Consider the following 16,846-nt stretch of genomic DNA (forward strand, 5'->3'; position numbering starts at 1 on the left):
ATGTGCCCCCTTCTATCTGATTTTCTAGAGTAGTAATGTGGTGAACTAAGACATCCCATGAATAAAAAGAGGCAAAAAATAAATACGAAAAGAAAAAGAAAAAGAAAAAGAAAAAACGTAAAAAAACGTATGCTGTTCGGTATACATGTCGCATCAGAGAGATATATACCCATGAATTGCCTTTTTGAAGAGGGGCTGTGGTCTGTGGTCACTCCGGTCGGTAAGATTGTAAGTCTATCGTTTTAAGAACTTCAGTCCCCATAAAACACCCATCCCGACAGGAAGACAAGACGGAAGAGAAAGGAGGCTACACTCTCTTATCCGTAAATTATTCCGCAACCCCCCGTTCGCGCGTTCACTTCATATGTATTCTAATGGACACTTCTTCCCTCCCTCCCAACCTTTTTTGTCCTCCACCAATCAGTTCCTCCTACTCCTCCTTCGCGCCCCCTCTCCAGGACTTCTCCGCTGACTCTACACTGGCCTTGTCCTTCTTAACCTCGCCCTGAGCCATCCCCATAAACCCACCCCCAGCCTTCCACGGCCTCTCCAGGTCGCCCTTAGCCTGTTGGCCAAACACATGCACCTTGATCAGGTTGCCCTCCAGCGCAGACTTGACGGGGATAATCGACTGGATCAGGAGCGGGTTTGTGTACTTGAAGTACAGGTGCATGACACACATCATGCCGACGCCCATCAGCTGGGACTTGAGTAGGCTGCGGAGTTGCTGCTTGTCATAATCCTGGACCGTTGTGATGACCGGCCGCGGTTCTTCTTGCGATCCCATCGGAGCGGGCTCAACGTATTTGAGGGTTTTTAGGTCTGGAGGAAATAATTCGGTTAGATATTGAATATATGACAGGACAGATGATAGGGATGGGTGGGCGCGGGAGATTAGGAACCTTTCTTCTTGTTTATTTGTGATCGCACGTACATGTACAGGCACAGGATGAAGATGTTGGACGCGATGTACATGGTGCGCACACTCAAAAGTACGTTGGGATCGTCAAAGGGAATTTTCTTCGACACCTGCATCATCACAAGGATGATCACCAGGTTTGTTCTATATGCAACGGAAACGTATTAGCCATGACATGTTGCTTGCATTTCTTTTCTTTTTCTTTTTCTTTTTTTTCTTCTCCTCCTCCTCCTCCTCCTTATCTTTCTTCTCCTTCCCTTCTCTTCCCTTTCTCGTCTCCATGGGAGCAATAACGTTATCACCCAGCTGAAAGACTGGCTTACATTTGCGGACTGAGAGCCATGTTGACTGGGCAGAGAGCAGCAGGTGTGTAGTTGATCCCGGAAGGGGATAAAGGAGAGATGTTGGGGATCTTGATAATGCTGTTCGTCGTCGTTATCGTCGCGATATTCCAATATTTTTTATTTTGTCTTTGGCAGCTAGCTGCCTTCGGACTTTGAAGAAGCGACAGCTGGCCCCAAGAGGAAGTCAGATCACGTGATATGGCCCGAGGCTCCGGCGTTGGCCCGAGCTTTTCCGACGAACCACCAAAGAATAATTACTACACGGAGTTATTCATTAAGATGATGCGTGTGCAGTGTGCTGACGAGCAACAACAAGCCTGGTTGTGCATGTCTCTATCTTCTCTCTGCCCAGATTAACTACGTATCGATGCAGTGGTTATACTCCATGCCATATCCAGTTCCTGGCAAAATGCCAGCACATCACCAGATGTGCTTTCTTTTAAAAACAGCACAAATACCCGAAGACGCAGGCATCCATTCCAAGATCCCAAAATCCCAAGAGTCTTTCGAAGATAGCTGCTTATATACCTCCCTTTCTGGAGATTGATTGGTAGCTCCTAGTTTTGGCGTCGGAAAACTGCGTATTACAAGGCCTGCATTCACGGATGGTTATTTGGACACATCGGGAAAGATATATCTGATTATTTAGATTTATCTTGCATTGGCATGGTGTGTACATCCTTACTGGCGTGCAGAGATATCCAATGAATTACAATACACTCAGACCCTTGCAAAAGCTGGATTCCATGGCAGCATCCGGAGACGTGGGCGGCGAAAAACTTCCAAGGATTAGGACCCTGCCACTGGGAGTGCCGCTGCATCTGAAAGACAGACCTGCGCATTATAATGGGTTTCATAGCGGCAACAGTCTGGGAACACCGTTCCTGGAAGCACTGACCTGCTTAGTCCCCTCATCAGTCCAAGACCCACCTCAACACGAATTGTTAGATACCCAGCAAGTTCATGCTGCAATAGATTTCTTTTTGCCAAGTGGCTCCCATCAATGACAGGTCTTCAATGCAAACTCCTTGATATCCCAAGCAAAATGATTTGATTCCAGACTCCAACTCCTTACTCTGTCTGAATATAATCAATTCAAATACCTAGCCGATAACAAACATCATGATTATTTCAAGGTATGTAACATGTAACGCAGTATTGGACTCTACCAGCATGCTGTATCTCCCAGAGTTCCCTTCCGTTTCCTTCCCAGTTCTCGCACCACATGATCGTTCTCTCACGGTCCATCTAACGATCATCTAACGATCGTCTAACTATCACCTCTCTTACTTCAGCCCATCCACATTATTTCAGCAGCCATCGCCAATGTCAACCCCAGCATCGATATTACCAGCGCACCATCAAGAACCCCATGTTTGTGTCCCTGTGCAATCTCCACCCTCTTCCTCATTTTGGCCATTGTCGACTGCCATTCCAAAACAGCACGGGCAAAACGACATGATGATCAGGTCCACCGAAATGAGTTCTTCGCAATCCACGCCATCCAAACATGGTCGGACATAGGATTCGCCCCGGTGTCTGCAGAAGTCGTAGATCTCAGTGATGTCTTCACACATTTTGGTTTATTTTTGGTTGGTTCTCGTGTTTTCAGGATTGGCAATTCCGCTTTCCTTGCGGACGCGCTGTTCAGGTGGGAATTGTGTAATATGGAATGGTATTAGTATAGTGTCGCTGGTTGATGTTGATGATATTGTCTCTGTTGAAAGGGAAATGAGTGGGAGCTTTCGGGCATGTGAGAGAGATTATTTTGTGAATATAATTCTCTCATCCAAAGCGTAAAGGAGATACATATTATATTTATGTAGTCAATATCGCTACACTACATGGGTTGGCATAAGAGTGATAGAACAGAATCTAGAAAGGATTTTGCCATTCTAGGTGAACAACGATAGCATATATAGTTCACTTGACATTGTCAGCGGTTGGTTATTGGCTTTGTCTCCTGACAATGTGTCATTAAACCATGGAAAATTCCATTTCGAGGGGGAATGTGAGAGGTACAAGGAATAAGTATTCCATTCACCATGATTCAGTGTTATAATAAACAAGGTATAACTTTGCCTTAAGGTATGTTCCCAGGGCACACTCTATTTCCTCCTCAGTTCAAGTTCATTGTTCCCCAGGCTGGGATGTTGGTGCTCTTTTGCGGTTTGAAATTTGTCTTGCAGGTTAAACTTGAAATAACTAAAAAGTTAATTATCATGTGGAGTAACTAGTGATGACATAATCATCATATCTCAACTTCTTCTGCCAACTGCTTCGACTTCACCCTTGATATACCCCTGTGGATGAGAATGGAGCATTAGCCATGACTTGTCAGTGGACTCGGGTCTATGCCGGGTTAGAACCACTATATTGGCCCTTTCCTGAAGGCTACATCACTTTTGGCATTTTGTTTTGTGTTTCACTAACCACCAATATAGGCATTTAACAGGTACACTCACTCAGCCTGTCATGTTTTGGCAGATATACCCCAGTGAACCTGGCGCTGCCGCCGAGGGGATGTCTGGAAATTAACTAGATACGAAGACTTGGCTGGTTCTGCTCTTCTCATTCTTCCCCTCCTCCATACTTCACAGGCAGGGGAATTCCCCTCTGCCGCTGCGTTGTTGCTGTTATTCCCCACTGCATTTTTGCCGCCTTACATACTACGCTGTTTGCTGTTTGAAGGGTTGAGGCTTTTCCCAATTAGGACTAGCGCGGCACAGCAACGCTATTTCTACCTTTTCTTTAAGCGACATTTTCAAGGTTCGACGTTGGTTTCTCATCTCCATCTCATCAACAACGCGAACTTTGCCACCCATCCGCTGCGTCTCCTCGTCCACGCTTACCGGCCATCGATTCAGCTCATCTCCCGACGCGACATACCCATTTCTGCGACTCGATCTTCCCCATCTCTTCGATATGCCTGGTGGTAAGGGAAAGTCTGTTGGAGGCAAGGGTGCTCCAAAGGATGCTGCGGGGAAAACTCAGAAATCTCACAGCGCAAAGGCTGGCTTGCAGGTTCGTATTTTCATCCCTTTAGGCTGCCCAATCTTCGCATCCCCTCCGGTTGTTGGCTCCCCCGCGATCTTCATCCGCCTATCCAACTACTTCCGCGATGACTCCATCGCTTACGTGTCTCGAGCAACAAGAAACTGATGGAACTGTCTGTTGGACGTCATATCGCCATTTCCCGTCTTAGGGATCGTGGATTATCAATGTTTTGTTCCTTATATGTTTGCGGGATGGACATGTTTCAATATCTTTGTTTCTGAGTTGCACGCTGCCTGCTGCAAACTTTTAAAACTAACAGAAAATTCATGTATATAGTTCCCATGCGGCCGTGTCAAGCGTTTTCTGAAGAACAACACCCAGAATAAGATGCGCGTTGGTGCCAAAGGTATACAATCATTTGTTGACGCTTCGCCCACTGTTGCCTATTAGTTCCTCTCTATTTATCTCCCTGATCATCAACCTCATACCCGCACTCGATAAATGCGATTAACCCCCTAGTTTGATTTGTCAAATTGTTCCTAACCTGTATTATAGCTGCCGTTTACGTCACCGCTGTTCTCGAATACCTTACCGCTGAAGTTCTCGAGCTGGCAGGCAACGCCGCCAAAGACCTCAAGGTCAAGCGTATCACACCTCGCCATCTTCAGCTGGCGATTCGAGGCGATGAAGAATTGGACACTCTCATCCGCGCTACCATCGCGTTTGGAGGTGTCTTACCACGTATTAACCGGGCGCTACTTCTCAAGGTGGAACAGAAGAAGAAGAATAAGAGTGAAGCATAATAAAAACATCTGAACGACCAAATGGCAAACAGACAAGGCACCTTTACATGTTAAGTGAACACATTTTTAATCAATAGCACAAAAATTTGTTCCAAGGGTGTTCTTTGAAGTCGATCCATTTTGTCCTTCTCATTCTTGTTTGTCATGGCTTGACTTTTATGATCTATGTGCTAGCCTTCTTTTCTTTTGGGATTTGCATGTGCGGCTTGCACTGAACCACAACTGATTTGCATGAGGCAACTACATTTAAATGTGGGAAGTGATGATGGCACAATCACTATATCTTCACTTTTTGAAGATATATAATGCCTGGAAGATTAGTACCTCTTTCCTTTCTTCATTCTCATTCGTGTTAAGTGGTAATGTTGCAATGCCTACACATGCCCTTGCTTTTCATACCTTTACTTGTTCTCTTTGTTAATTTTCTTTTTTTTTTCTTTGCTTTTTGTTTCTTCTCTTTCATTCTAGGGCGCTATAATGGTAAAGGTGGCTGGGTTTGCGGGATGAAAATTCACGCAGGGTACGGGAAACGGGGGAAAAGGCCGATTTTTCATTCCCCACAAATTTTCTCTTTTCTTTCATTTCCCCCGGTTATTGTTTTTACCCTCTAGCGGCTTATATTTCTGCTTCTATTTCTGTTCTCTCTCTTGTTATCCCATCATTACGTTGTCTGTCCACACAGTGCTGTATAACTAGGTTGCTCTTAGGTGAATTATATTATACAAAACACGGAATTTGTGGTTTCTATATCTCATTCACGATGATCTATAGGATGGATTTTTATCTTGTTCATGGTAGATGGCTGGGGGTATTCCAAACTCTAATCAATGTTGCCGATACCTTTAGTAAAAATGTGAAAATTCCGAACATCCAAACAGAACAGGGATAGATGTATTCCGTACAGTGACTGCAAGGAGTACATGTTGAGTCCAAACATTCTGGCCTTGGGGATTCGATTTGGTGCTGGAGTAGTTACTGTTAAGGTGATGAAATTGATACAAACAATGTGGACCTGACCCGCAGAACCACACGTCACAAACTCCACTTCCAATCGTCCGCAACAATGTTTTCTCATAAAGGACTTGGGTTTCAACATGTTTCATTCAAGACATGCATGATTTTTATAGTTTCATCATAGAATACTCGGGAGTTTAGGTGTGGATTGATGGTTCGGAAAGGAAAGAAACTGGAGATGATAACCAGTTACATGCAACTAGGTATACATGCTTTGTGGATACATAATCAGTCTTTATTCTTCCAAGCTTCGAAACATCGTTGTTCAAATGATAACGAGAAGAAAGTACTACCTCCACCTCCATTTGCAGTGAGAGACGATTTATGCTGTTGAATTTACGCTTGAGATACAACCAAGTCATGGAAAGTCTGGGCATTGTGCAGCCGCAGTTGAACCCGTTCGAATTTTGGGCCTGAAATTGATTTCATGACGGACTGCATGGAACTATGAGTGTAGAAAAGCGCACAATAATAATAGCACCAACAAAAAGTGTAGCACGAACATAGATTGCTGTTGCTCAGATCTACAACTAGATCTACATGACACTCTCCATCCCGCCTCACTGACTTTTTCCATCTTCAAACGTCTCAACAGGCAAATAATGTCTTGCTCAGGCATGTCAGTTATCACATGCGGAATAGAGAACCTCCCTTGACTATCAACGGGCCACTCAATAAGGGGTAACTATGTGTTACGTCTTGGCCAGCACATGTCCCTTTAACCCCAGATTTTGTGGAGGGGAGGGGTGGGGGGAAATAAAATCGGATATCCAGCATCAAAGTTGGTCGCACGACCAATCGACCGAGAGGGGGAGGTAAAAATTGGGTTGCTGTTGGCGTTTAACAAGGAACAACATGTGTCTTGAGCTATTTGGTCAAGTGATAAGTTATTTCTTATAGCTAATTACCCCTCTTGTCAGATGTCCAAGAAATCCTTGGAGAGAGGCTGGAATCCTGGGGATTTAATCCTTGTGCTGCTCCACGATATTGCTCAGTTCATACTTGCCTAGCCAAGCAATCGATATGGTGAGCTCTGTATGCACGGATGATGCTGGCTCAATATAAAGAAGGTCAGGCAGCCGTTCGATAAAATTAGTTACAAGTGACCACCAATTCCTTCAAAGATGAATTACACGGGCCTGAGCAGGGATACATGGGAGAACCTTGGAGAGTGCTCAGACAAAGCTAAGCTCTTCGAGGCAGCGTATACCGAAAATTCCGTCTCTTTGAAGAATCTGCACCACTAAGACCGGGGGCTCTAGGAGCTGCCCACTCAGCCGTTGTGGCGTGCGTCAGCATGAGTTTAACTGGAAGTTAGCCAGAAACTTTTTAGTGCTCGGCTGTTTTGGCCTTGGTGTGGTAGCAACTGATGGGAGAACTAGAGCACATAGAATCATCGTACATACATCGATGCATCTGATGCCTGCATTATCGTATCGTTGGTTTATAGCGCGTTCACTAACAGCTTTCACAGCACTGGTATCAAAAGCTCACCAAGACACCAGAGGACACCAGATGAAAATATATACAAGCTTTGTAGCAATGAAAAGGTCTCAAACATAGAGAGTAGGGATATGAACAAAACTAAGAACATCCAAGCGAAGCGAAGAAAAGAAGGGAATTTCAGTGAGTTAATTAGATGTTGCCGGTGACCTGCAAACAACATGATGGAGTTAAAAGTAGCTGAGAAGTATCATCGTCCCGCTTTTTATAGCCAGCCAGCCGTCCACTACATCTTCGCCTTGTCGAGGGTAAGATTAAGTTCCTGCACCACAGTGTCCTTCTCCGTCAAGCCCATATCAGCCGCGAAGGTAGAGTGGGGAACCCATTTAGAAGAGGTACGTGGGGTAGTCTCTTCCAGCATGCGGTCGACTTGTTCGAGAGTAAGTCCCTTGGTCTCAGGGATAAGTATGTAGGCGTAGACGAAGCAAGCGACGCAGAGGCCACCCCAAAGCCAAAAGACATGGGTGCCAAGGTTACCCTTATCGGTTCCAACGAGGTAGGGAGTAATGACGGCGATGATCTGGAGAATTATTTCGACTCATGTTAGTAAAATGTACTGAGAAAGTAAAGCGTACGTAAAATATCCGGGTAAAGAGTAGGACATACGCAATTCCACAGCCAGTTGGATGCTGTTGAAAGACCAACACCACGGGAACGAATGGGGAGAGGGAATATTTCTCCAATGACGACCCATGCACCAGGACCCCAGGTACTGGCAAAGAAGAAAATATAAAGGCAGATAAAAGCAATCATTGCCTTAACCACCTGGGGATCTTTTCCAGCTGTAGCTCCCATGATTGCAACGATAAACTCGCATGTAAACATGCCAACTGCACCCCAGATGAGCAAGGGCCGTCGGCCGAACTTTTCAATGGCCCAGAAGGAAATTGGAGTGGAGCAAACGTTGACCAGTGTTGTAATAAGACCTATCAAGAATGGGTTGTCAATGGTACGGAGATCTTGGAAGAATGTCGTGCCAAAATAGAATATAAAGTTGATACCGGTCCACTGTTGCATCATTTGCAGTGAAGTCCCCAAGATGGTTCGGCGCAGGTTACTGGATGGGTTGGACAGGTCGCCACGGAAGCAGTTGATCCATGAGTTAAAGTAGCTACCCTGGGGAACCATCTGTAGTTCGTATTGGTGATTTGCTATGATTTCAGCAAGCTCCTCCTGAATGAAATCGGAGTTGGTGGGATATCCTCGTAACTTAGAGAGCACCTCAAGGGCCCGCTTGTTGTTCCCTCTCTTCACAAAGTAACGTGGCGACTCGGGAAGCATAAGGAGACCAGAAGCCAGAATTATGGCCCAGAGCATTTGAAGGGCAACCGGTATGCGATAGGAACCCGTATCTCTCCGGTTCTGGGTACCGTAGTTGACACAAGAAGCAAGCAGCAGACCGAGGGTGATACAGAACTGATATCCAGAAACGATTGCTCCGCGAACCTTCTTTGGGGCAATTTCAGACATGTAGAGAATGAGAATGGCAGAGACGAAACCAACACCAAATCCAGCAATCAGGCGACCAGCAACAAGCAAACCCAAGGCGCTTGAGGCTGTTTGAAGCACGACCCCGACGATGAAGACACCGCAGCCTGCAACAATGGTAGTGCGACGGCCGATAAAATCTGCGAGGTCACCAGCGATGATCGCACCAAAGAATGTTCCGGCAGATAGAATAGAGGTGATTAGAGATTTCTTCCATGAAGGGAGGGAGAATTTATTGGAGTTTGGAGGGAAATCTGATTGCTTGAGACCGGTAAACAACTCGATAAAGTACGGCATGCCCATCACTCCGCTGATGTACCCTGAGTCGTAACCGAAGAAGATACCACCAAAGGCGGCAAAAGCACACATCAGGTACGCTCTCACGGTGACGGGCGCCTCCACGCGGGAGACGTCTGCAGTGCCCGTCATGGTGAAGATCCAAACAGTTCCCAACCTTCAAGCCCCCCTCGCGGTGTGTAGTCGTGTAGGAGAAGGAGAAAGAAGGGAATAGGGAATTGGCGGGAGATTTTAAATAAAAAAAAAAAAAAATCCCAAAGAGGATCGGCACAATGCTCGATGGGGAAATGGAGGCGATCAAAAAACGAAGAAGAAATGGGGAAAACAGGGCCTTTTAAAAAGCAATGTAACAACTCCGTACTCCATCTGGCAATGGGCATACAGCTCATACAAACCCGGAGCAGCCACCTCAGGCCCAGGCGTTCGATAGTTTGAAGTCAGACGATCGTCCCTCCGGCATGATGTTGCATTCAGTGCAGAATGTTTTCGAGCCATTGGATCCTCTCGATTGACCGCATACCCTATACCCCAAGTGCATATGCCCGGTTGGTTGTTTACCTTCCGGGGTGTCTAACAGGGGCCCCCAATTTATTATGAGCTGCAACATACATGTAATTTTGAACACCATTGACTCCCAGACATGGCCCATCACGACCTGCTTGTCCATGAAAACTTCGGAAAAGGGGAAGCGGACTTTTAACGGGTTTGTAGGAGACTCTCCTTTTGCGCAGGCTGGAAGAAAAGCCCAAGGGGCCTTGGCTCATCAAAACGGCTGAGCAGGGATGATGCCTTTTTGGGGGACTTCAGCCGACGATCCCCATCAAAGCGAACTGCCGAATGAACGGTGGTTGAGGTTTAGCGGAACTAGGTGAGTGACACCAGCTCTACCCAAAGTTCTGTCGGATTCGATGTATACACCTTCTTTCTTTCTTTTGTTTGTTTCTGGATATTTGCAAGAGCTGAAGTCGATGCAACCTTCATGTACAACTTGACTAACATAAAACCCCACACACCAGGCCGAAATTCGCTACAGAGGAATAATGAGCTGGAATAGTTCCAAAAACAACTATCCAGTCAGTGCAAAAAAAACCCCAATCTGACAAGCTGCGATTTGCTCCTGGCGCTGTCAACTCTGAAGACAGGGCCCGATGCCGAAGTGGTCGGAGCTGGATTAATATATCGATGTCGACTGCTATAATTATCTCGCTGGCTCTGCTGCTGGTGTGTTTTTGCGCTGGGATGGATATATTTCACTATTATTAAAAAACCAGAAAGCTTGTTGATTGATAACTACTCCAAACCCCCCTGCCGCAAGAGATTAACGGCGTAGGTAGACTCAGGATATGCTCTCCCGGTTTCGCGGTCTGAATCAGATTATACGACAGAAGTAGAGAGTTGAATATGGCGTTCCGGGGGTGGACCGTGGGGTACAAGATGAACGAAACCCTTGGTGAATGCCGATTGGTGAGCGCCCTGGAAATACAGGCTGGCAGCGGACTTTCGACTCAAACTCGGCCCCAACTTGTGACATGATTTTGGCTTGGGATGCTCGGGAGTTGGCAAGACAGCCAACCACAGACACGGCAATTTCAGCCGGTGAATCCCAGGGTTGCATCAATCGCTCAGGATAGCGCTTGTGCACCAGGGACTGACTCATTGTTCAGTCAAGGGATCCACGACTCCACGGGGATGTCCGCGCTGCCTCGACAGGGGAGTTAATAATGAACTTCTTCAACTACGTTAGTTACCGAGTAACTAGTTAGTTATTAGTTAGCTATGTAATTAGTGGGCTTGAGCTTGGAGAGATAATTCCGAGGTCTGTCAGAACCGGACGGAGTCGTTATGCTGGCTTGTGACATTCAATGGATGGATGCTTCTTGCACATAATTTTGCGCATACTTGTGCGCATACCTGGAGACGTTAACTACACTCCGCAACTAAGTGATGCACGCCACGCCACTTCAAGTCAGCCTGATGTCGTCAGCACAAGTCCGAGGAGGACGGGGGCAGAAGGACGGGAGGCGTTCAATCCGTATAGCTGGAGTGCTAGTTAACTCGTTACTGTTGTAGTTAATACAACAGGGTCTTTGTTATAGTTGAACTAAATAAAGGGGGAGGCAGTTAACTACACGGACCAAGCACAATATGTTGATTGGGATTTTAAATCTTCAAAACATATGCTTTAGTTAACTACGGACTACCCCTCGGGGGGATGGGTTATCAGATAAGTAAAGTAACTGACCTTGAGGTGCGCTGAGATCACAGCTGTTTGGTATGTCAACTAACTAACTAGTCCAACGCCAATCAGTTGAGAAAGCCTCATTCAGGATGAAACTGGCTGTGGCTGGCTGGCTATGGCTCTGCTGTGTCGGGCATTCTATCAATCGGATTCATCACAACATAACTACACCACATCGTACCTGGTAAGCTACAGAGTTCATCAATTCACTCAACCTCATAAGGACTGATGTTTCTGCATCAACATTGATTTGTCCTTCATTCTTTACTTAACTAGTATTGGCTCATGTTGTCTTCCAGGTCTCCACTGTCATGGGCTTCCGTCTGCAGCCACACTCATTGTCAGCGCAAAGCCCAGATGATGATCCGACCTTGAGCTACGGGATGCTCGAAATATAAACATAAGAACTGGGCTCTATCGAACGTCCCCTGTTCTCCTCCTTGCTGAAAGGGAGATTAAATGAAATTGACTGATATATTCTTCGGATGAACTCCTGCTCTACGTGTCTCCCTAAAGTATTAGTTCCTGATGCACTTTGGGGGGGGGGGGGAATCAGGGGATACATTGACCTCCTCGCAGACCCGTCAGGGGCGCACCCCTTGCTCTCTGATCCCGAGATTCTTTTTAAGTAATCTCGGGTCAACTCTATTCTCTCTCCTCGCTGCGGTTATTGGATCTGCTGGCAGCCTTCTCCGAATCGATGTAGAATATGGCTATGTGATCTCGAGCCATTCATAGATATATAGCTAAATTTGCTGGGTTAGCAAGGATCGGGTTTCGGATATATCTGTGTGGATTTAGCTGTGCTATTAAATGAGCCCTTTGCGACAGAGTCATAAGCGATCCCCTGAATATTCGTTCGGTCTTTTCAATGGTCTTTTTTCGTTGCTAGATGTCGTGAGAATGTCTATAATACGTACAGTCTAAAGGGCCGAAATTTGCTTGTTCATATATCTCCGCTTTATTCACGCTTTCCACATGGTTACCATTGATGTACTGGCTGAAATACTGGCTTTTATCATGGCCTCATTGTCATCTAGTAAAGTAGCTACCCCACCCTTCCCCTGAACCACCCTGAACCACTGAGTTTTCATGTGCTCAATGAAAAATTAAAATAAGATAACTTGTTGATAAAAGGGGTATTAAAGTCATATTTCGAAACCGGTTCATTCTAGCAATAACAATACTGTTTGTTTACCCCCTCCCAAATTTTCACCGAAGAAATCCTTTCGAATCTCAAGGGGATCGATCTCTGGGACCTAGTTATAGATGCGTTTTCCTTTCTACCGTATGAAAAAGAAAACGGCAGGAGTTCAACAACGAAAGATACAACATTGGTGCTGTAATCTCCGAAGACGTAGCGCGGGGTGCGCAAACAAATCCAGAATTGCTGTTCTAGATGAAGTCCACTGTTCGAGTGAAATTTACAGGAAAATATGTCACCGCGAAATTAAAAAAAATAAAAATAAAAATAAAAATAAAAATAAAAGTAACAAAATTGCAGGGTAAGAAGAGGTTGATACTCGCTACCAGCAACGCGCATTATCGTTATTGGATGATCTATATTGTATAACGGAAAGAAGGAGATCCCTCGATGACAAGCTCCCCGCGGTCCGCCTTTCTGTTGCACCGCCAGAAATAAAGGCTTAACATGCCAACGATGATCAGGAGGAGGACCTGGCAACTGGGGTTTTGCGGAAAAAACTAGTGTTAGCAAGTCAAGTTTCCACTCAGGGGCCCTGTGGCGTTCATTAGTTGAAGCTTGTTACGGGAATAGAAACTCACGTGATGGAAGCGTAAATCCCTGGGATGTATGCCGGCGCATCCTGCGACCTGAAAACCAGACTTCCTGCAACGCCCCCGATGCCTCCCATTGCTACGAGCGTGGTACTAGCCAATGCTCTTGTCCACTGACCGCGGATATTGTTGGCTTGGTAAGCAAGGGTGCATGGAATGTTAGCATTCACGCCCGCAGTCGCCAGGAACACCCCGAAGTACCGAACAGCACTGATCCTCCCAAAGCCCATGATCGGCAGGCCAATTATAGAGATAAGGCTGTTGAAGACGAGAACAGGCGCGCGTGTCTGGTACTTATCACCTAGGTAGGAGGTGACAAACATGAGGATTCCCGCCAGGACAAACGGTGGCGCGACGAGGCATTGTGAGGCACCGATGCTAAAGCCCAAATTGTTGTGGAGGATGATGGGGAGGAAATAGGCGATCGAGTAAGTTACGGTGGTCAAGCAGCTGGAGTAGAAATATCGTTAATGGGGTGGGAAATTTTCAGAAATACCAGAGGAGAAGAAGGGAAGAAAAACGGAGCAAAGGAGAGGCAACTTACAAAAATATCATTCCAAAGGCCCAGATCTTCAAGTCTAGAGCGGGGCGGAGGAATTTCTTCATGCTAAATGGTTCGGCATCGGCATCGCCTCGATCCTTGTTCAATCGTCGTATGACGAAGGCACATTCTTCTTTGGTGAGGAATCGCCAGGCTTTGTGAGCCTTGTCGGGAAAGTCTACTAGGTATATGTAGATGATGATGCCAATGGTGATGGTTAGCTAACGGACACCGTCAGCCTCTGTGGTCCATACTTTTAGAGACAGAACCAGTTGCCGCCACTCACCACGCCTTGCATAATAAAAATCCACCTCCAGCCTCTGTAACCGCGTAAGCCAGCCATTTGGCTGAAGCCGAACGCGAGGATGCCAGAGAGTGCGCTGGCCACACAACCGATCAGGTAGAAGATGGAATAGCGCTTTTGAACCTCATATCTAGAATACCATGTTGATAAAAGGTACACTGTTCCTGGGAAAAATCCAGCCTCCAAGAGTCCCAACAGAGCTCTGAGAATAGTAAGTTGATGCCAATTCCTACTTAGGCCAAATCCCTAATACAGATTGGATTAGTACAGCCAAAATGAGCGAAACATTTTAAAAACAGGGGCGATAGTAATACTTACGATCAAACAGATTCCCCATGTTATCACGATGACGCCAAGGAAAATCCTTGGCCCAACTTTGCGGATGACTGCTGTCATAGGAGGTTGACAGATAATATATGTGATGAAGAAGACCAGAGCGACAAGCGACTGCAGAGAAACAAGCGTGGTTAGAAAACAAGTAACTGGCTCAAAATAATGGATCCCCCCAGAGCGAATCACGAACATATCGATAGCCAATATCCAATCTTAACTCCTGGATCATGCCAGCGATTGCAGCCACTGACAAGTTCGTTCGGTCCATCAAGCTAACACAATAGCCCAGGCCGCACATAGACACGAGCCGCCGGTCGATACGATGGATGATTTTCCTCTGTTCGGCATAGCTGTAAACGCTGTCAACGTCAATGTCCTGGGAGATATGGTTGTTGACGTAGGTAGCGGAAGGGTTATAGGACGGTTTGTCAATGTCGGAACCCATCTTGTTGGGCCAATGCGCAGGGATGAGCTGTAGATAGGGCCGTGCTTCAATAAGGATATAGTAGATCGAGATGAACAGCTTATGTCCAGGAGCGTGCCTTCATGAATACGTGTCTGGCTGGGACTTTTATACCCGAATGATGCAAGTTCATTTCACTCACCAATAACATCTCTGTATCCCGATCCACTACTCGTAGATTTGACATATCCAAGTCTTTTGGGGACTTGAGAAATTTTAACGCCAATTCGAGTCATAGCTACTACTCAATGCGTCAGAATAGTTGAAATTGTGTTGAAAGGAAGCTTGCAAGAAAGTACCGGCCATAACTCTATTCCTGCAAGCAGGCCAGAGAAGAGACAAAGGGTGGAGCGTGGTCCACAGTCAATCACGACCGCTGATTCGCCTCCCAATTTGCGTCCTGTGGGGTATGGGTTGGAGATTCGTATAGAATCATTGGACAGTGGCATGGCAAAGCTGACACCGCATCATGTGAAAAGCATGTTAACTTTGCCAACTATTTTTCAAACGCCGGGTCGGATTTGAGGGTCTAGCGCTGTGGCCTTGGAACAGATACACATAAGAGTTGGATCTCTAACATTATTCCTCCCATCACTATACACGAGATATGGACGTGGATAGACAAAAACCCATGCTACCCTTATTTTTGGAAATATTCTGCGAAGCCCTCTCTTCATTCCACTCCTCCTCTTAGTTGGCAATCATCGGGCAATTACTTCTATAATGTCCATATTCAACTGTCAACTTCAGCGCTATCGAGATGCTGCATAGTGTAGGGCGTCTGGCACCTATGTAATTACCCAAGGATAGAATTATCTCTAAAACAACAAGCATCCCACCATATCGTTTAGCTGCAAGGCCCGAAAATCGTTAAGCAAGTCAAGGCTCAGGAACCCGTTCCTGAAGATGATATTGGAAGAATTCATCAATGCACAGCGCCCCGTTAAGTCTGGCCGCCCCAGACTAGCCACCCCAACGAACGAGTAAGTGGACATTTTCACCCCACAAATGAGCTAGGGAGAATTAACTCTCTCCAAAATGCGGAGAAGTTGCAAAGAATAATGGGGTCCGGAGGTCTCCCTTAGCCCCATTATCTATTGCTGTGGCAGCAGAATGGCAGTTTGCACCGTTTATCCAGTATCATACTATCAGAAGTAGTCTGTCTCACAGTCCTCACCAATTGCCAGATAATAACCGGGGTACTTCCATAAACAAGATCCTTGTGACTCTCTTTTCTTCCTGATTTATGCAGTATCAGCACCAATGCTTGAGAACATAAGCATTGAGGAAATGTAAGAGGAGCTGTATTCGTGCGCGTCAAAGACTTAGCAGATCAGCGTGGCAAGATTCGCAGGAGGGATAATTCGATGAAAGTCACTTTGATTGTACACTATTCGCGTACTCTCATGCTCCTGCTTGGAGGCGGTTTCGCACCGCTAGCCAATTCTAATTTAGCGCCGAAGTCAGTCGAAGTATGTTTGGGGGTGGGGGAGTGTATTTACACACAAAATTCGCAGAAAGGAGTATTCTCCATACGATGAGCCAGGCCAAACCCCATTATTTGGTCGCAGAAGAACCACAAATAGAAGGATGCTAAGGAATACGTGGGCTGGGTGCTGGCGGCCCATCGCAGGCTGTTGCCTGAGAACCAGGAGAAGAGCCGAGTGCCTTGCACCTACAATTGCCCTTTGCCTGCAATCCCTTCCTACCATCTCCATCGTCCCAAGAAACCATGTACAATTCATGATGGGGCTGAAGTCATCAAAAGTCTGGTCTGGAATCTTTGGAGCCTGCCTGTTGAGCT

The 16,846-nt window shown here is 46.2% G+C and overlaps 5 protein-coding genes across 5 annotated transcripts; 2 read left to right on the forward strand and 3 right to left on the reverse strand.

Annotated features, from left to right (window-relative positions):
• Positions 1-430: 430 nt before the first annotated feature.
• PADG_02413 (uncharacterized protein) lies at positions 431-1,038 on the reverse strand (the record flags this gene model as incomplete). Its single annotated transcript, XM_010759675.1, has 2 exons — positions 431-822; positions 903-1,038. The coding sequence occupies 2 exons, from the start codon at positions 1,036-1,038 to the stop codon at positions 431-433; spliced, it is 528 nt and encodes a 175-aa protein (XP_010757977.1).
• A 971-nt stretch (positions 1,039-2,009) lies between these two features.
• PADG_11421 (histone H2A.Z) lies at positions 2,010-5,063 on the forward strand (the record flags this gene model as incomplete). The annotated part of the gene is made up of 6 exons (XM_010760591.1): positions 2,010-2,206; positions 2,324-2,399; positions 2,559-2,914; positions 4,020-4,287; positions 4,597-4,666; positions 4,816-5,063. 6 exons carry the CDS (start codon positions 2,010-2,012, stop codon positions 5,061-5,063), a joined length of 1,215 nt encoding a protein of 404 aa, XP_010758893.1.
• A 2,743-nt stretch (positions 5,064-7,806) lies between these two features.
• PADG_02416 (uncharacterized protein) lies at positions 7,807-9,497 on the reverse strand (the record flags this gene model as incomplete). The annotated part of the gene is made up of 2 exons (XM_010760143.1): positions 7,807-8,100; positions 8,187-9,497. The coding sequence occupies 2 exons, from the start codon at positions 9,495-9,497 to the stop codon at positions 7,807-7,809; spliced, it is 1,605 nt and encodes a 534-aa protein (XP_010758445.1).
• Positions 9,498-10,910: 1,413 nt separating this feature from the next.
• Positions 10,911-11,419, forward strand: PADG_02418 (uncharacterized protein; the record flags this gene model as incomplete). The annotated part of the gene is made up of 2 exons (XM_010759676.1): positions 10,911-11,079; positions 11,283-11,419. The coding sequence occupies 2 exons, from the start codon at positions 10,911-10,913 to the stop codon at positions 11,417-11,419; spliced, it is 306 nt and encodes a 101-aa protein (XP_010757978.1).
• Positions 11,420-13,164: 1,745 nt separating this feature from the next.
• On the reverse strand, positions 13,165-15,024 carry PADG_02419 (uncharacterized protein; the record flags this gene model as incomplete). Its single annotated transcript, XM_010760144.1, has 6 exons — positions 13,165-13,288; positions 13,390-13,851; positions 13,946-14,163; positions 14,229-14,492; positions 14,565-14,693; positions 14,770-15,024. 6 exons carry the CDS (start codon positions 15,022-15,024, stop codon positions 13,165-13,167), a joined length of 1,452 nt encoding a protein of 483 aa, XP_010758446.1.
• Positions 15,025-16,846: the final 1,822 nt, after the last annotated feature.

Source organism: Paracoccidioides brasiliensis, assembly GCF_000150735.1.
Source record: "Paracoccidioides brasiliensis Pb18 unplaced genomic scaffold supercont2.3, whole genome shotgun sequence".
Classification (NCBI taxonomy): domain Eukaryota; kingdom Fungi; phylum Ascomycota; class Eurotiomycetes; order Onygenales; family Ajellomycetaceae; genus Paracoccidioides; species Paracoccidioides brasiliensis.